The sequence below is a fragment of the Madurella fahalii genome (assembly GCF_045866475.1).
Source record: "Madurella fahalii IFM 68171 DNA, scaffold_6, whole genome shotgun sequence".
NCBI classification, from domain to species: domain Eukaryota; kingdom Fungi; phylum Ascomycota; class Sordariomycetes; order Sordariales; genus Madurella; species Madurella fahalii.
The window spans coordinates 2,072,377-2,090,130 of NW_027263976.1; the positions used below are offsets into that span (position 1 = coordinate 2,072,377).

At 56.1% G+C, this 17,754-nt stretch overlaps 10 protein-coding genes across 10 annotated transcripts; 7 read left to right on the forward strand and 3 right to left on the reverse strand.

Moving 5' to 3' along the window:
* Window positions 1-1,528: 1,528 nt before the first annotated feature.
* Window positions 1,529-3,431, forward strand: MFIFM68171_10641 (uncharacterized protein; the record flags this gene model as incomplete). Its single annotated transcript, XM_071066060.1, has 2 exons — window positions 1,529-1,872; window positions 1,928-3,431. The coding sequence occupies 2 exons, from the start codon at window positions 1,529-1,531 to the stop codon at window positions 3,429-3,431; spliced, it is 1,848 nt and encodes a 615-aa protein (XP_070922161.1).
* Window positions 3,432-4,249: 818 nt separating this feature from the next.
* On the forward strand, window positions 4,250-6,228 carry MFIFM68171_10642 (uncharacterized protein; the record flags this gene model as incomplete). The annotated part of the gene is made up of 2 exons (XM_071066061.1): window positions 4,250-4,450; window positions 4,507-6,228. 2 exons carry the CDS (start codon window positions 4,250-4,252, stop codon window positions 6,226-6,228), a joined length of 1,923 nt encoding a protein of 640 aa, XP_070922162.1.
* A 489-nt stretch (window positions 6,229-6,717) lies between these two features.
* Window positions 6,718-7,752, forward strand: MFIFM68171_10643 (uncharacterized protein; the record flags this gene model as incomplete). The annotated part of the gene is made up of 5 exons (XM_071066062.1): window positions 6,718-6,937; window positions 7,016-7,042; window positions 7,108-7,244; window positions 7,309-7,579; window positions 7,658-7,752. The coding sequence occupies 5 exons, from the start codon at window positions 6,718-6,720 to the stop codon at window positions 7,750-7,752; spliced, it is 750 nt and encodes a 249-aa protein (XP_070922163.1).
* A 539-nt stretch (window positions 7,753-8,291) lies between these two features.
* Window positions 8,292-9,200, reverse strand: CWC15 (complexed with cef1p; the record flags this gene model as incomplete). The annotated part of the gene is made up of 4 exons (XM_071066063.1): window positions 8,292-8,345; window positions 8,397-8,979; window positions 9,030-9,106; window positions 9,168-9,200. The coding sequence occupies 4 exons, from the start codon at window positions 9,198-9,200 to the stop codon at window positions 8,292-8,294; spliced, it is 747 nt and encodes a 248-aa protein (XP_070922164.1).
* A 288-nt stretch (window positions 9,201-9,488) lies between these two features.
* RRP45 (3'-5'-exoribonuclease) lies at window positions 9,489-10,432 on the forward strand (the record flags this gene model as incomplete). Its single annotated transcript, XM_071066064.1, has 2 exons — window positions 9,489-9,652; window positions 9,715-10,432. The coding sequence occupies 2 exons, from the start codon at window positions 9,489-9,491 to the stop codon at window positions 10,430-10,432; spliced, it is 882 nt and encodes a 293-aa protein (XP_070922165.1).
* Window positions 10,433-11,329: 897 nt separating this feature from the next.
* On the reverse strand, window positions 11,330-12,038 carry ARL3 (ADP-ribosylation factor protein 3; the record flags this gene model as incomplete). Its single annotated transcript, XM_071066065.1, has 2 exons — window positions 11,330-11,919; window positions 11,990-12,038. The coding sequence occupies 2 exons, from the start codon at window positions 12,036-12,038 to the stop codon at window positions 11,330-11,332; spliced, it is 639 nt and encodes a 212-aa protein (XP_070922166.1).
* Window positions 12,039-12,467: 429 nt separating this feature from the next.
* On the reverse strand, window positions 12,468-13,184 carry MFIFM68171_10647 (uncharacterized protein; the record flags this gene model as incomplete). Its single annotated transcript, XM_071066066.1, has 3 exons — window positions 12,468-12,732; window positions 12,789-12,820; window positions 13,104-13,184. The coding sequence occupies 3 exons, from the start codon at window positions 13,182-13,184 to the stop codon at window positions 12,468-12,470; spliced, it is 378 nt and encodes a 125-aa protein (XP_070922167.1).
* A 530-nt stretch (window positions 13,185-13,714) lies between these two features.
* On the forward strand, window positions 13,715-13,939 carry MFIFM68171_10648 (uncharacterized protein; the record flags this gene model as incomplete). Its single annotated transcript, XM_071066067.1, has 1 exon — window positions 13,715-13,939. The coding sequence occupies one exon, from the start codon at window positions 13,715-13,717 to the stop codon at window positions 13,937-13,939; it is 225 nt and encodes a 74-aa protein (XP_070922168.1).
* A 149-nt stretch (window positions 13,940-14,088) lies between these two features.
* MFIFM68171_10649 (uncharacterized protein) lies at window positions 14,089-15,202 on the forward strand (the record flags this gene model as incomplete). Its single annotated transcript, XM_071066068.1, has 4 exons — window positions 14,089-14,377; window positions 14,430-14,731; window positions 14,786-14,951; window positions 15,012-15,202. The coding sequence occupies 4 exons, from the start codon at window positions 14,089-14,091 to the stop codon at window positions 15,200-15,202; spliced, it is 948 nt and encodes a 315-aa protein (XP_070922169.1).
* A 492-nt stretch (window positions 15,203-15,694) lies between these two features.
* Window positions 15,695-17,527, forward strand: MFIFM68171_10650 (uncharacterized protein; the record flags this gene model as incomplete). Its single annotated transcript, XM_071066069.1, has 4 exons — window positions 15,695-15,726; window positions 15,794-16,060; window positions 16,118-16,441; window positions 16,492-17,527. 4 exons carry the CDS (start codon window positions 15,695-15,697, stop codon window positions 17,525-17,527), a joined length of 1,659 nt encoding a protein of 552 aa, XP_070922170.1.
* Window positions 17,528-17,754: the final 227 nt, after the last annotated feature.

Consider the following 17,754-nt stretch of genomic DNA (forward strand, 5'->3'; position numbering starts at 1 on the left):
CGGGCAGCCCCACAGAAAATTTCCAGAGGATTCAGAAGTCGAGCCACCTCCTCGGGCCGTTGGGCGGGTGCAACAAGGATGCAGATCCTCCAAAGACAGACATGGGATCGAAGATCAATGATCGAGGCCTTTCCGAACGAGAACATGAGTGGAAACACCCATCGGTCATGATTCAAGAACACTACGTAGTGTAGTATTGAGTGCGGATGCCGTTTCGGTAAGGCATTCCAGTCCCGCTGCTGCGGCAAACGGATGGGCCTGGTTGTGCGAACGGTGTTCGTCCGTTGTCAGTCGGCGGCCGTTTCTGTTTCGCAAAACAGACCCTTTATTTTAACAAAACCACAGTCACTTTCGGCGGGATCCTATTGGATGGCATAGAGACGCGGTAACGAGAAAATAGCCAAAAGGGGTGTGGCGACAATGAGCGTTTTTTCCCCTTGTCATCCCGTGCCAACGCAGGCCTGCGCAGTACCGACCCAGAACGAGCTAGTCGTCCAATAGATCCGTCGCAAGCATCTGCAAGATGCAGGTACACAGCGTAAAGGATTACTTTTTCCCCTGCCGAGAATTCTTGTTTTCTGCCAGCTGCCGGTAGGCTGCCAGTAAGTTTCTCGACCCCCCCTCACCACGTACATCCATTCTTGTCTCTCTCTCTCTGCTTCCGAATCTCCCGGCACTCTTCCCTCTCGTTCCTTACGGCCACCATTTATTAGGTAGTGCCAGCAATTACCAGCTGCAAATTGCCGAACACGTATGGACAACTTCTTATCGGGGAGCCCAGAAAATGACCACCTTTGCTCGGCACACCGGGGTTGCGTGGTGGGTGGTGCGAAGTGCCCAAAGGTCTGGGCCGTGTGAAGAGCCCGACCACATCCACAAATTCCCACCTCATCACTCCCGGCCAGGCAGTTGTGCCTGCCAAGCCCTACCAACCTGTCCATGCAGATGAGCGGAGCTGTCACCCTTGTACAGTAGTATAGTACGATAAACCGTGGTCTAGGTGTTAGGGTAGGCTCCACGTTCGCTATGTATAAACCAGGTCACCTTCCATCCGGCCTCCCCTCCCATTCCGTCTCCGCCTTCTCACGCCCTCTCCTCAGCTTCGTTGGGTCTCGTTGTTTTCTTTCGCGGCACCTCCTGCCAGTCCCTCCTTTTCTGCTTGCGCGCTTGCGCTTTTGGGCTTTTGCTTCACATTCCTTTTCCCATTCAAGCTGCTGAGCCTGCTTCGCACCACCTTCCTTTCCATTCACACGAGCTGTGTAGCCTCAACTTCACTTCCGTCTCCGGAAAAGCAAGCAGACCAAGCAGCCAACCAACTGTTGCGAGCAACATTTATCCCCGTTCTTCTGGTGGCAACTGGTGTTTTGGCACCCCAGATATCTCTTCTACAGTCCCAGCGACATTTTCTCGACGCCAGGGTCTCTTGAGGACCGCGACCCCGACATATATACTTACCCGCTTCTGTACCCACGCGATACTCGAGCACGTACGATTACCTGAATCGAAACAACCGAGGACAACCGAAACAATGCTCCCCGCCGTCGTCCTGGCGACCTTGGTCGCCTCGGTCGCTGCCGCGAAAGACAGGCGTACTTTCGCCGTGTTGCAGCACAATGGGGGGGGCCCTTTGACGACTTGCCGTGCCGATCCCATCGTCTCGCCCGGCGGCCCGTCTGGCCACGTCCATACCGTCATGGGAGCAAGCAACTTCGGCTTCAACGCCACCGGCGAGTCGCTACGGCAATCTCGCTGCACTACGGCCAAGCTCAGGGCTGACCTAAGCTCCTACTGGTTCCCGGCTCTCTATTTCCAGGATCCCGACACGGGCCTCCTGGAGCCGGTCAAGTTTTACTACTCGAACGTCTACTACTTGTGAGTCCCGTGTCGCCTCCGCCGTTGGTGAACAAGATCAGCTGACAATACCCAGCTTCGATGCCACGGATGACGAGATCAAGGCCTTCCCTGTTGGTCTGCAGATTGTGAGCGGAAATGCCCAGCTGAGGACGGCCCCGGCGACCTCGGGCGCCCTGCAGTTGGACCCCTCCAAGGGACCTGTGCAGCCCGTCCAGATTACGTGCCCCCGTACCGAGTTCGGAATCAAGAGCTGGCCACTGGGCTCGGATGGCTCCATGGCGGGCATTCCGGACCCACACAACGAGGGCTCTGGGATTGGTTTCCCTTTCCAGGACTGTGATGCCTACGCCTCGCCCATGCGCGTCGATGTCCACATGCCGTCGTGCTATGACCCTTCGGCCGGCCTGACCAACTACCAGAATAACATGCGGTTTCCCACTCCCGCTGCTGGTGGCAAGCTCAACTGCCCCCCTGGCTGGATCCATGTGCCGCACATGTTCTTCGAGACCTACTGGGACACGCACTCGCTGCGGCCGCGCTTCGAGAAGCTGATCGGGAAGGCAAGCCCGTTTGTCTTCTCGAACGGTGACACCACCGGCTTCTCGGCCCACGCCGACTTCATCTCGGGCTGGGACGAGGATGAGCTCCAGCATATCATCGACACGTGCGACGCCGGCCACGCCGGCATTCACAGCTGCCCTGGTCTGAAGCTCGGAGTCACTGATGAAAGCGAGTCTTGCAAAATCGAATGCCCCATCAACGAGCAGATCGATGGCAAGTTGAAGGACTTGCCTGGAAATAACCGTCTTGCCGGTTGGGGTCATGGCGGTGGAAATGTTGCTCCTCCTCCCCCTCCTCCCCCTCCGCCCCCACCTGTGTCGCAGACCGGGAACGAAAACCCGGCACCCTCGTCGACCCAGCCTCCCGCTATCAAGGAGTCATCGTCCTCTGCGGCTCCTCCACCTCCCCCGCCCCCGCCCCCGCCGACAACACTTGTTACTGTGCCTGTTCCAAGCTCTAGCTCGTCCTCTTCATCCTCTGTTGCAGAGGCTACGACTAGACCGCCCAATCCTCCACAGTCCACCCACCGCCCCGGCAAGACGAAGACGGTCTACGAGACAGTTACCGTGTGGGCAACGGCGACGGTGTACGCATGTTCGAACTGCGCTGCGCCTACCGGGCAAGCGAGCAACACGGCTGCAGACATTTCCGACTTCAAGTATGTCGGATGCTACAAGGACTCGAGCAACCGCGTTCTCAGCGGCAAGATCCTGCCCAAGATCGGCGCCGTCAGCAACACGGCCTGCGTCAACTACTGCGCCTCGGAGGGTTTTAGCATTGCCGGCACCGAGTACGGTGGCGAGTGCTTCTGCGGCAACAACCTCTCGGCGGCAGAGGAACTGGACGAGTCCAAGTGCAGCATGGCCTGCAAGGGCGAGGCCAGCGAGACGTGCGGCGGCGACTGGGCCCTCACACTCTATACGAAGGGCGGCGCCGTGCCCGGCGCTACCAAGCGACACGCGCACCACCATTACCTGCACCACGCGCGGATGCCTTCGCGCCATCATCGGAGATAGAAGCTCCGCAGGCCTGGCCGCTCTAGCGGCATTTCTTTTTCTTTGGTACACATTCTCGCTCCAGCTCGTAGCAGTTGGAGCTTCTGTATTTGCAACAATTTGGGGGTAACCCGGGGGCAACACGTTTAGAGGGGTTTGGTCTAGGGCATTCATGGGACCCTTTCGTCCATAACATCCATCATACCCACAGCAGGACAAGGGGGGAAAAAGGGAGGCGCTGGATTCATTCGTTGCCGGGAAGGCCTGGGAGTTATGACGACACGAAACTTCAAGAAACAAAATTTGGACGGAATCTGGTTAATTTGCGCGTCATAAGTTGGCGGGCAAAAAGCACCGGATTCAGAGCAATTGTCCATCTTCGATTCATACATGTATATATCCTTATTTCGATTCTTGGGGCGGCGGACAGCTGCTACCCCCTGGAGCTTCGCAGCCTGGTTTAGGCGGCGGAGTGATTTGGGAGCCTGAAATGCGTTGCTTTGGATATAGCCGGATACCATTTGCTTTCTGGACCATCAAGAGTCAAAGTGCTGTATTGATGTGTTAAGCGAGTTGACCCTAACCCTGTCTCATGTTGACCAAATTTTCCCCAAGACAACAGCCGGCTGCTCACGCCTCCGAATTTGACTTGGACAAGTCATTCTCGTCAGCGAATTTGGGTGGAAGTTGTTCCATGGAGCGAGTGCGATAGCTGGATCTGTCTGCAAAGCGTAATGTACTGAAGGAAAGTTAAGACTTGACCAGGCGTTTGACGGAAGTGGTTCCATTTCACAAGCAATCTTCAACCCTCACGCCTTGTTCCCCCGCGACTTATCGAAATGTCCCTTTACCATGAAGCAGCAGCCATAGTCACGGGCCCATCAACCCACGGCGGCAGCCTCAAGTCTAGAATATTTGGCAGCAAGGATCTTAAATCGCCCCCGGCGCAAGTCTATGCCCTGGCGTTTGAAGCGAGCAAGTGGAGCGCCGTGCTGAAAGAGGTGGTTGAGAACGCCCAGTTGCTGCAGAACGAGCGAAAGGTATCCGGATGTACTTCTCTTCTGTAATTTCACTCGTACGGGACTGACATGACCAGCTCACGCCTGCCCTCTCACTCCTGCTCACACACGACCTGCTGCTCGCCAAGGGCGGCATAGCGCTGCCCGCTTCTCACGGCCTGCGTGCCTCGGTCGAGAAGCACAAAGCAAGACTCCAATCCGAATTCACCAGGGCCAGACTGCGAAGAAAATGTCCTACTCTCGACGCGCTCAAGGCCATGGTGGACGCCCAGCTGGGCCCTGCTCATCCGCGCTGGATCAGGGTAAACGCCATCAAGAGCACCATCGACGAGCAGCTTGACACAACTTTTAAAGGCTTTGAGGTTGTCCCAACCGTCGCAGATGTCATGGCTTCCGCCTCGACGGGGAAAAGAGCGATCTGCCTCGACGGGCACGTCCCCAATCTCATCGCCGCTCCCCCGGGGATCGACTTTTCCAAGACCGACGCTTACAAGTCCGGCGCCATCATCCTCCAGGACAAGGCTTCCTGTTTCCCAGCCTACCTTCTAGACCCGCGGCCGGAAGACGGCGACATCATTGATGCGTGCAGCGCACCGGGGAACAAGACAACTCACCTAGCCGCGATCCTGCACGAGCGGGGGTTTGCGCGAGGCCAGAAGATCTTCGCCTTTGAGAAGGATAAGCAGCGCGCAAAGACGCTTGACAAGATGGTCAGGACGGCCGGGTCCGACAGCGTCACGGTCCTCTACCCGGGCTACGACTTTCTCAAAACCGACCCGCACGCCCCCGAGTTCCGCAACGTCGGCGCCCTGCTCCTCGACCCGAGCTGTTCGGGCAGCGGCATCGTCGGGCGGGACGACACGCCCGAGTTCCACATTCCCGACCATCCTCATAACACCACCACTGCTGCTGTTGCTGCTGGTACCGCTACCAACGCCAGCAGCACCACCAGCAAATCCCGCAAACGAAAACGTCCCGGCCCCGGCCCCGCCACCCAAACCAACCCTACCACCAAAGGAAAAAAAGAAGAAGACGAGGAAGAAGAAAGAGCAGATGAAGAAGAAGATGAAGTAGCCCTCCAAGCCCGCCTCTCCGCCCTCGCCACGTTCCAGCTCTCCATCCTCCTCCACGCCCTCGCCTTCCCCGCCGCCAAGAAAGTCACCTACTCCACCTGCTCCGTGCACAGCGTCGAGAACGAACACGTCGTCCTCGCCGCGCTCGCCTCGGACGTGGCGCGGCAGCGCGGGTGGCGCGTGCTGCGGCGCGCCGAGCAGGTCCGCGGCATGCGCGAGTGGCCCGTCCGCGGGGACGCTGCTGCTACTGCTACTGCTGCTGCTGCTGGGGGTGGGGATGAGGTCGCGGAAGGGTGTATCCGGGCGCAGATGGGCGATGGGAGGGGGGTGATGGGGTTCTTCGTGGCGTGTTTTGTTCGGGATCGAGGGGAAGGAGAGGAGGAGGATGATGGAGGCCCGTTTGTCAGGGACGAGGTTACGGGGAGGATTATTAGGGATGAGGACGGCATCCCGATTTTGAAGAGTACCGGGAGGAAAGCGGTGGATTTAAGGGCTCTGATGGAGGGGGGAAGTGATGAGAGTGAAGGCGGGGATGTTGTGGAGTTGAGGTTTGGGGACGGGGAGGATGGTGATGACGACGGAGATGGGCCGTTTGAGAGGGATGAGGAGGGGAGGATTATTAGGGATGGCGATGGGATGCCTAGGTTGAAGCGGCGCAGGGAGAGGGAAGCGGTGGACGATGGAAATGGGGGAGAGGAGGATGAATGGGGAGGGTTTGACGATTGATTTATGTTGGAGTATATATCTGGAGGCGGAATCAGGTGTTTTCGTCCCCTGTAAACACATGGCTTCTGTCGTCCAATCAAGCATCCCTTGACCGAAACGTGAGGGGCCGCATAAACTTGCGGTTTAAGCATAATTACATCCATCTGATCGTCCGGTTCCGGGAACCGTACCCGTTTAGCGTCCAGGGGTGGCAGGGATTGGACGCGACACGAAGATCACCAACTCCACTAGGATTTTGAGTGCCACAACACCACTCATGCGGCAGGTCAACCGAGTGCACAATCGGACCTTTGTGACCCCCGGCGGATTAACTGATATGGCAACGACATTACTGGCGTTATGACCTGTGCACCAAGCTAATTTATCTCGTTTCCCTGCATTGTTCCCCATCAAGCACACTTCCCTTCCCCATCAGCAATATTTGTCGACATTGCCATCTTCCACGTCCGTAAGTGGCCATAAGCCTCCCTCGTCCAGGACAAGACTACCATGGCCGGAAACACCATGACCTACACACAGGGCCACCCTTACTACCCCCAGGACTCCGTCATCCCGGGATATGCACCCAACAGCACCCCTATCCCGGTCATCATCGGAGCGTTTGGCGGTATCGTCGGTGTCTTCACTCTCGCCTGTGTCTCGCTGGCAAAATGGTATAGCCCGGGTCTGAAGAGGGCAGAGCAGCTGACTATTGGCTGGTTCACGCTATGTAAGTTGCTCCTCTATTTCTCCCTCTCCCATCCCGCTTCATCGCGGCAGCTAATACGGCACGCTAACTCATTACCAGGCGGGTTCCTTCACTGCTTCTTTGAAGGTACATCATATAGCTGCCTCCTTTACTCGGATCCAATTTCCTCCCTAACAGACAAAAAACACCAGGCTACTTCGTCCTCCATCACGCCTCCATCCCCGCATCCCAATCCATCTTCTCCCAAGCGTGGAAGGAATACTCCCTCTCTGACTCGCGCTATCTCACCTCGGACCCATTCATGCTCTGCATCGAGATGCTTACAACCGTACCTGCCCCCCTTGCCCCCTCCTCCAAGCAGAATCATTAACTAACCACCTCCACAAATAAAGTTAATCTGGGGCCCCCTCTCCTTCCTCACCGCCCTGCTCATCGCCACATCCGCATCAGAACACCACAGCCGCCGCCGCAGCAGCCAGCATGGCGCCCGCCACCTCCTCCAGACCGTCGTCTGCGTCGGCCACCTGTACGGCGTTGCCCTCTACTACGGGACGTGCGGCTTCGCGGAGCACATGCGCGGCCTGTCGTACAGCCGGCCCGAGTGGCAGTATTATTGGGGGTACTATGCGGGCATGAACGCGCCGTGGGCGGTTGTGCCTGGGGGTGAGTCCTCTTTTTCTTGTTCCAGCTGTCTCGGGGTTTTGAAAGGCTATGCGTATGGCGGGGCTGACATTAGGATAGTGCTGCTTTATCAGAGCGCAAGGGCAATCCAGGGGGCATTTGCGGCAGCAGCAGCTGCTGCTGGGGGGTTGGACGAGGGGAAGAAGGGGAGATGAGGTCTGATGTTTGGGGGTGAAGTTGGTAATGAGGGTGGATGGTGGAAAGGGGTTAGGTGGCCTGGTGTGTGAGCTAGTTAAGGGGGGATCGATGTTCCAGGTTTAATGGGGACAGCTGCTCCATGCGGCGGTACCCATTCGACATAGCGATCTCTATCTAGGTGTGAGAAATCGGTACATGGGGTACTAGGAATTGCTACAACGCTTAAACAAGTCGGTGGTGGCTAGTCTGTGCCATACAGAGAGGTGCTCCAACGCTTTCTTCTTTTTTCCCCATTTTTTGCGTTTCTTTCTCTTCACATGTTATGATAGTTTCGACCCGATAGGAACTACTAAACAGGGCATAACCGGTCAGGGTATGGAAGTTGGCTGTTCGCACTTCTCAGCCTGGCACAGGAACTCTGGTGGCTAAAGCGTCTAAGTAATTGCCGGTGCAGATATGTCCGGTCTAAGCTCTGTCGCTTGTGATCCGTATACAGTAATACATGCCAGCCGCAAACCAAAATGCTCCAGGGTATCTTTGCCGCTCGCTGCACCTTTCAACGGACATACTTGTTCATGAACCTCTTGTGGAAATCGGAACGAAGTAGATCCTACATCATAATTAGCGTCATGGTCAAAGCCCTTGGATGGAAATTACCCACATTGATAAACTCTTTCCTCTTCCCCTTCTCCTCAGTCCCCCTGGCCTGGTTCTTGAACACCACGTCATCATCCCACCGCCGCTTCATAGTAAAATCAGGTTTATTTAGCAGCGGGTTGCCGAGCGCAATGTCGCGCTCGCGCGCCTCCTGCTCGGCCGCCTGCTTTTCGCGTTCCTCCCGCTCCCTCTTCTCGGCCCGCTCGCGCCTAACCCGCTCCAGCTCCCGCTGCAGTTCGGCCTCCTCGTCGTCGCTGTCGTCGTCGCTACTATCATTGTCGTCGTCTTCTGCCTCATCGCTGTCGTCGGCGTCTATGTCTCGCGATTCTTCTAGGATTCGTCTTCGTTTGGCTTCCGGATCCTCCTCTTCCCCTCCCTGTCCCCCATCGTCATCGTCAGAGCGGGATGCTAGCGCTAGCGGTCGCTTAGGCGCGGCTGACGATTCCGCGCCATTGTTGTTATCCGAAGAGGAGGCGCCGGGGACGGGCGCGCCCTTGAGCTTGGCGTAGTGCGCCGCCTCGGCGGCTTCGAGCTCAGCACGCAGATCGCGGGTTGAGCGATCGGCTTCGCCGCCTTGGCCGGGTTGTCTGCGGAGGTTAGTAACTCATAAGAGGTTAATGATGGCGCCGCCGCATACCTGAACTTGAGCTGTGTGTACGCTGGGAGGAGGCGCTGATGGTAGGCTGGTCCGCGAAGTGCTTCTTTCCCGCGAGCCTGGGAGTGGTGTTAGCGAGGTGAAGAAGAGCATTCTGTACCGCAGTCGCGCCGTGCTTACCGGGTCGAATGTAGGCCTGTGGGCTGTAGTCATCTTGCGGGATCAATTCGGTTTACTGCTTCGCTCAAATAAAGGGTGTAAGCAGGTCAAATGTGAGAGGCGTCACCGGTTTGGTGGAACGAGTCGCAAGGGTGCACGAGCAATGGCAGGTTGTCGGTTTAGTTACGTTACGCCCTGACCGCCCATGATACAAGCGGCAGAATCCACTAAAATTTGGCGGTCTAGGGTGGCAGAAAGCTGCCCCTCTACAGCTCTAGACAAATAGACCATCTTCAATTCCAAGCAACCTCCCTGTTGTCAAAGCACAAATACTAACCCAAGATGCCGCGAGAAGCTGAGCCTTCTCTCAATGAGAAGCAATTTGTCTTACAAGCATTACAAGAAGATCTCCGGCTCGACGGCCGCCAGTTTGATCAATACCGGCCCATAGAGCTCTCCTTCGGGGACCAATATGGAGTCGCCAATGTGACGCTAGGCAAGACGAGGTACACCCTTCAAAGAATTGTTTGCTCAGCCCGAATCAACCCCTTACTAACGCGCCTCTCAGAGTCCTCGCCAAAGCCTCCGCCGAAGTAACCGTCCCCTACGCGGACCGGCCCCTCGACGGCATCTTCACCATCGCGACCGAGCTCAGCCCCATGACCTCGCCCGCCTTCGAAGTCAACCGGCCCACCGAGACCGAAGTCCTCCTGTCGCGCCTGCTTGAGAAGACGGTCCGCCGCTCGGGCGCCCTCGACACGGAATCGCTCTGCCTCGTGGCCGGGCAGAAATGCTGGTCCGTCCGTGTCGACGTGCACGTGCTCTCGCACGACGGCAACCTGATCGACGCGTCGTGCCTCGCCGTCGTCGCGAGCCTGCGCCACTTCCGCAAGCCGGACACGAGCATGGAGGGCGGCGTGCTGACCGTGTACACGCCCGCGGAGCGGGAGCCCGTGCCGCTCAGCTGGCTGCACTCGCCGTTCTGCGTGACGTGGAGCTTCTTCGGGGAGGAAGGGGAGATCGCGCTGCTGGATGCTACCTGGATTGAGGAGCAGGTGCGGGTGGGCAGCTGTACGGTCAGTTTGAATCGGCATGGGGAGATCTGTCAGATTGCGAAGTTGGGGGGTACGCCGGTCGAGGCGGTCGCGCTACTGCAGTGCACCAGTGTGGCGCTGACAAAGGCCAAGGAGTTTTCGGCGTTGGTGGATAGGAAATTGTCGGAGGATTTCAAGCGGAGGGATAAAGGGGGGTTGATGGCCGAGTTGAAGGCCGAGAATGATAGATGAGGGTTTGAACAAAACAAGGCGCGGGCTAGGATCAGTGTCAATACGAGATACCCACGGCCGGCTGAGCCGTTGACAAAGATTTGGTTTGGGAGCTGGAGCGGCGTTCACGGGCAACCTATCTACGGGCCTCAGAAGTCAGGGGAGCTTGTCCCCGGAAGGATACCGTAGAGCATGCAGTGGGAGTGCAGCCCAAGGTATGAACGCCTGATGAGATTACACTGGACTTGGATGAACAATTATTCGCAGCCCCCATAGACTAGAGGCTGAAATAGGTGTGAGTGCAGAGAGAGCAGGCCGGATTGGATGAAGATAGGGCCCTTTTGGATTGGGCGTCTGCGAGAGCCATGTAAGATGCTACCATGACAGTTGATGGGGCAAAATAAGGATGGGTATCTATTCTATGCTTTGCGTTTCAGTAGACAAGTGGCATGGCGCATCAAGAGGCCTTTTCACAGGATCAACCTTGGGGATGCGGTATCCTCTGGGTATCCTGGTCCACCATATACCCCAATCTAACACGCCTTGCCATGAGCGCCGCGACCGTCATCCAACCGTGTAGGAGGCTGAGAGAGTTGGCCTCTCAAGCTGAATCCCGGACCGCGCAATCTTTCCGAGGACAGTCTGCCTGGCCCCGGTAATCTTTCCAGCCGTCGACTCTCGGGTCATGATAATCCAAATCTGACCCCTACTCACGTCCACTCTCACGATGTACGTATCAAAACCAATGGGCAGAGGCCGTATTGCCACCGGCTCGACCTCGCAGCTTCAGGCCCGGACACAGGGGCCCTGGAGGTGACCTCCCCAGCCGTCTGTCCTCTCGGATCCGACCCCCGCCCATGTTGAATCAAACCTGTCGTCACTCCCAGGCAGGAACCACGGCCTAATCCTCGGCCCGCTTCACCTCATGACGGGCGGCCGGCTCTCCTTATTCCATTTGACCCTCGACCGGACCCAATCCACCGCCTCCTGCACGCCGGTCCCCGTCAGCGCCGAGACAGGCAGCACCCGCGAATCCCTGATCCCGCCCGACTTCTCCCCCTCAAAGACCCGCTTCACCAGCCCCTCCTTGATGCGCACCACCTCGACGCAGTCCTCCCGGTCCTGCTTGTTGGCCAGGATCAGCAGCGGCACCCCTTCGGCCTCGGAGTTCTGCAGCACGTCCTCCAGCACGAGGCGGCACTCCTCCAGGCGGCCGGTGCTGTCGTGCTCGAGGCTGCCGTCGCCGATGTCGGTGCTGTCGATGATGAAGACGATGGCGTGGCACGAGGCGTAGTAGCTCTGCCAGAGCTTGCGGAGCGACAGCTGGCCGCCGACGTCCCAGATCTTGAGGTACATGTCGGGCAGGACGATGGTGGAGACGTTCTGTCCGACGGTGGGGACTGTTTTGAGCTTCGGGGAGGGATTGTCTGGGAGGAAGATGGATTTTACTTGTTCGTGGAATGTGGTCTTGCCGGCGTTGTCGAGGCCGAGCAGGAGGACGGAGTACTCTGTTATGGTTGTTGTTCTTATTAGGACAATCAATTGGTAGGTGGAGGGGGGGAAGGTTGATGCGCTTACCTTCCTTGCTCGTCGCCAGCCGGTAGAGGCCCTTGGCAAGGTGGTACATGTTGTCTGTACCTTGAGTAAATCCTGGGATTTGCAATATGCAAGTCGTCGGCTGTTGGCGGGCTGCTGCCGAGCGCAAAGACCGGATCCGGGTTGTGCCCGTCTGGCGATGATCGAAAGTTCCGTCCGGGCTCCGCGACGGCGGGCCGCCGCTAATTTAGCGCTGCCTAGGGTTGGTTTCAAAGCTAATCCTTGTACATAACGAGTAACCATACTGCACAATATTATGTAATCACATAGCTTGCTTCCCATGTCATTGAAAGACACTTCAGTAGTAATATCACGGAAATTTCCTTGATCTTATGTTGTCGCAACAAACCGGGGTCGAAATGATTGCCTAAGTGTTTCATTTGATTTGACTAACTTTTTATCAACCCAATTTTTTTTCTAGGAAGAATAGGTATATAGGGTTTCCACCATCTTTCGCGTGTTATTTCACCACCGAAGTGCCGTGATCGTTATCCAGGTCCACGCTAGGACCACCGAGGCCCCACACATTCCCCGGCAATGACCGCGCTGAGGTAGAGTACTCTCGTTTGTCACCTTTCTTGATTGTACCGGTGCCATTGACATAAATGTGGTGCGTTTTTGGCTTGCTCCCATCAGCTGGTGTAATCCGGGCGCTAATGACGAGCTCCTTGTCATCGGGGTTGAAGCAAGATTGATGGACAGGGCTGGAGCCATCGTTGCGGTGCCTGGATGCGGACACGTGAGCATGCGAAACACAACAACGAGAGATTCAGTGGCTTACAAAATCTCGATGGATTCAATCTCACCGACTTTCTAGTCCGTTGTTAGCAGATGAACTATGTCTAGAGCTTTCAGCACAGCCAGTCGACGGTTAACAAAATGGCTCGGGTATAACAAAGAGTTGCTGCCTTCCGAGTTTAGAAATGCCGCTGTTCATTACTCAGAAAATGGGGCGCGGAAGGTATTATCCGATAGTATACTGCAAGATAGTTCCAGTAACCATCGGATGAAATAAGCGAGTGAATATTCGAGGTGTTGTGCACAGTGACTATCTACAACATGGACTCATCGCACAATATATAATTCTACGAGTTACACCCGTTGTAACTCGTTCAATGAGCGCGGTTGCAGCGGCAAGCAATATCAGGTATTTATTATGAACCGATAGGTGCCCCATCGTGACGAAGATACAGTTTGAGGCACTGAGGCCTGCAGCTACGGCAGTTGTTCCAGACTGGATGTTTCACTCATTGGACTGTGGTGGCTGCGAACGGAAATGGAGGCGAAGCAGGCCGCGGTTGCTCGGTTGCCTCACCACCCACACCAAAAATTAATCCACAACGGACTTCAAGCGCTGCTAGGTGGACACCAATGCATCCAACTCGACATTAGGGTCTAAGATGCTGTCTGCCCCGCTACGGCAATATGTGACTTCAAACTTGTGCAGTCGATAGGTAGGTAGTGATTTTGTAACTGGCATCCAATTAGTGCTTGATTTGTTTCGGCTAGCATCTATCCTCTGATTGGCTGGGTGTATGTGGGCCCGCCCAGAGAGTGCACGAGACCCGGCGCGCCCGTTCAAACGGTCCTCAGCAGCTTGAGAGTACACCGCATCAGCCGCGGACCGATTCCAGCGTCCTTGGTGTATTTGCGCCCTAATCCTTGAACCTTTGTTTGCGGTTAGGCTATCATGGGCCAGACTAGACGATGCCATCGCTATTTCGCCGGCTGTCCAGACTTGGATGCGTGTGGAAGCCACTCGATTTCTCCAATCCAAACTTCCCAAAGATACCCCCGAACCAAAAGCTCGAGGAAGAGACTTTTCCGGACTATGTTGCATCACGGTATTATCCTGCTCGCATAGGGGAGATTCTTCACGACCGCTACCAGATCGTCGGCAAGCTTGGATTTGGCGCCAGCTCGACCGTTTAGCTTGCGCGTGACTTAAGGTGAGATCCTCATGGCCTCTAGTACGATGTTGCCTATCAATACCTCGGGCCGCTTATCAAGCTCTACTAAATCTCGATCAATATAATCACCGTCGTCATGTGGCCCTCAAGCTCTTTATCAACGCAGAATCTATGGGCGAACAGCTGGACGATGAGATCAACACCTACAAACTCATCCACAAGGGTTACAAGAACCACCCCGGCTGCAATGCGGTCAGATCGCTGCTCGATTCTTTTGATGTTGATGGCCCTATTGGGAGCCATCGGTGCCTTGTCCATCGGCCCTTGTGGGAAAGCGTGCTGACATTTCTCCACCGGAATCCGGTGAGGAGATTGCCAGTCCCAGTCCTGGCTTTTATTCTCAAGCGCCTCTTCTTAGCTTTAGACTTCTTGCACACGGAGTGCAACATTATACATACTGGTGATTATACGAGCTATATGGGTCGTTTGCTCACTACTGACGGGCACATTAGATATCAAGGCTGACAACATCATGTTTGGCATTCACGATGACACAGTATTTAGCGATTTTGAACAGCAGGAGCTACGAAATCCCTGTCCCCGAAAGGAGGTAGACGGGAGAACAATCTATATGTCCCGCGAGGTCCGAATGCCTAAGGAATGGGGTGCCCCTGTTCTCTGCGACCTTGGCTCTGCCGTTCTCGGAGATAGGGAGCACACCGAAGATGTTCAACCCAACATCTACCGGGCACCCGAGGTCATTCTAGAAGTCCCGTGGACGCACGCGATTGACATTTGGAACGCAGGTTGCATGGTAAGCAGCGTTCGTTAAACTTCCACACAAGTTGCACACTAACTCAAATCAAAGATTTGGGACGTTCTCGAGGGCGGGCACCTATTTACCGGCCAGGATCCAGAACATCAGGCCTACCGGAGCAGGGCGCACCTGGCCGAGATGATAGCACTGCTTGGTCCGCCGCCACAAGATCTTCTTGCTCGGGGCAATCTCAGCCACAAGTTCTTTTCGGATGGCGGTGAGTTCAAAGCGGGATTGTTTGACACCCAGCATCACCGCTTACAGCACAACTATTCAGGAACGTTTTCCGGAGGAATTCCCCTGCCGGCCCAGATTCCCTTGGAGGAAAGAGAGACAAGCTTAGAGGGGGAGCAAAAAGAGCGCTTTCTGCGCCTAATGCGCAAGATGTTGCAGTGGGAGCCGGAGAAGCGCAGCTCAGCAAGGGAGCTGGTTGAGGATGAGTGGATACGTGAGCACACGAAATTGTAGCAGCGCAACGTCGTCAGATCCTTGATTCCAGTGCCACCTCATATAGACAACTGCATGGAATCGGGGTTGTAACAATGAAAGATGCGTTTCAGCGGCAAAGTTTAAGAATCTCTCCTGGATGATCCCACGTTAGGGGCCGGAGTCGATTGGATTTGGAAGAACATAACATTTGGCCGGAGAGAATTCAATGTGGGTTCCCCTCAGTTACAGACATAAACAGAGGTACCCATTGTATTGCGTAACGTAATCCGTTCTGGGGTGACGCACCCCTTGTCGTGCTCAGCCCTGTAGTGGGCAGGTGGGGCAGCCCAGTGTCCGGATAAGATAAGAGCACTTACTGTTGTCGTCATAGCAGGGGCATATTATTCCACGGGAATCAGGACGCGACTCCCTCCATAGCATCCGGGACTCCGAGTTATTTGAGCTTTTCACATGGCTACCTGAATCTGTCAGAAATTTTCCTGTATGAAACTATTCGCATGACCAAACAATATGGCGCCTGTCGCAGTTGAAAAAGAACCAGGGTATGCAGCACGTCTGTTGATTCGCAGAGGCCCCAAGGAGGTGGGAACTGACCACGCGATCCTTCAGGTATCTTCCTCTGCTCTTGGCAGCATCACACGGCACTGCAGCGGCTTACCTCTCTTACACCGTCGGAGTGAGCCTTTACCGATCACAGAAAGCCCTAGGCCCGGCTCATGATACCCGGCACCGTATCGCGCAGCGGTCAAAGCTCACGACCACCTTCGGCAGTCTCGCAGCGCTTGGCCTGGTGTTTGCTATCACATCAGCCTGGGCCCATCTCACTCTCTCGTATAAGGTATGGGCTTCTGAGAGAGGCATCGAAGTCCCAGACTGGTACGTCCCCATCCTTCGCGCCTTGATGTGATTGGGATATCCCTAATGCGAGACCAGGCTATCCGAGAGCCACGCCACGAGTGCGAACGGCACGAATGCGTCTGATTTACACATTAGGCGCTGGCTGAGTGACACGCCAATCTATCTTGATGCCCTGGAGATAATCGCTGAGAAGTCTCGGAGGCTGTGGTGGGGCCAGCAGTTGGATCTTGCAACGGCATCATGGACCACGCTACTGGCCATTGAGGGACGTCGACGGAGGATCCCGCACCTCTGGGCATACGCTCTCCTTCCCCATCTCACCAGCCTTTCTTTTGCCCAGAACCTATTTTATGTTGCCCTGCTCTTAACACCATCGCCAAATCTGGTTGCTAAGCCAAGGTATGCCGCCCCGTCCCAATCCCCTAGAGGCCACGCACTGAAATCGGCAGCTCGCCCCAATTTCTGGATTTGTTGATCCCACGTAAGCCGAATAACTGGTTTCCGAAACTTTCCCTGCTCCTCACCCCATTAGTCCTGAATTACGTGGCTATCGCCTGGCTCCCCTTTACGGCAGGGACAGCGTGGTTTCCAACGGCGGTTGCCGTAAACAAGGTGCTAACACTTGCACCGTTGATACTACCGGCCGTTGCCCCAAATTCCTGGGGCACAGTCCATTCCGACCCGCACAATGCTTACCGCGGCATCACCAAGCTCTTCAACGTGATCTCCGTCGCAAGCGTTCTGCTCCACCTCAAGACCACTACATCAGGCTTGTTTTACAACCTCCCTGGGTCTTACAAGCACCGGCACAGCATCAAGATACCTTTTGACACGGAGAAGAGGTCACAATGGGAGCGGAGCGCAACAGCGGTCGAGAGAGTCCTAGGCTCCATGGCCGACCATCCCGTAGTTGCCGCCGCCGGCAAGGACGTTCTCTTGTGCGCCCTAAGCTTGGGCTTGTGGGCTGCTATCCGTGCGGTCGACGTGAGCAAGATGCTCCAATCGGCATTGCCGATTCGCCGCGCCGCGCCAGATACGGTGTCGTTTGTTAAAGGCCCGGGCGAAGCGACTATGAAATCCGAGCCCGAGCCCTCTGTCCGCGAGGAATCACCGAAGTCGGTACCCCCGCTCGGGATGACCCTGCGGCGTCGCGGCCGGCCTAAAAAGATGAGCGTGTCAAGCATTAGTAGCTCTGATGGGCCTATTGAGAATGCGCAGCCGCCACCGAGGCGCCGAGGTCGTCCGCGCAAGGTCAAGCCGGAGCCGGAGCCGGAGCCGGAGCCGGAACTGGAGAAGGAGGAGGTTATCGAGGATGAGACGTACGAACCGACGCGGGAAGTGAAGGCAGAAGCGGAGCTGGGCGATGTCGTTCCGGATGATGACTTTGACTGGGAATCGGCTGCGCTCGTCTGGGGTTTGACGGCTCTAGGAGGGCTGGGCGTTGGGAGTGCGGCTGTGTTTGGTGCTGAGTGCGTCTCGCGGTGAAGATGGACGGAGGTTCTGCTGCATTTAGCGTTTCACGACTCTGGAGGGGGGATGGCGCAAGAGTGGGATATGGAATATGACTTCTCAAGCCGAAGATTGGGATTTATTTCCGTCTTCTCTTGGTGTTCCTTGGAAGTTTGGGATGTATCTTTTGCCTTTCTCTGGCGAGCGTGTCAATGCTACGAGAGATGCCAAGACGGCCTGCTTGTCTGGCCTTTCGGTGCGGT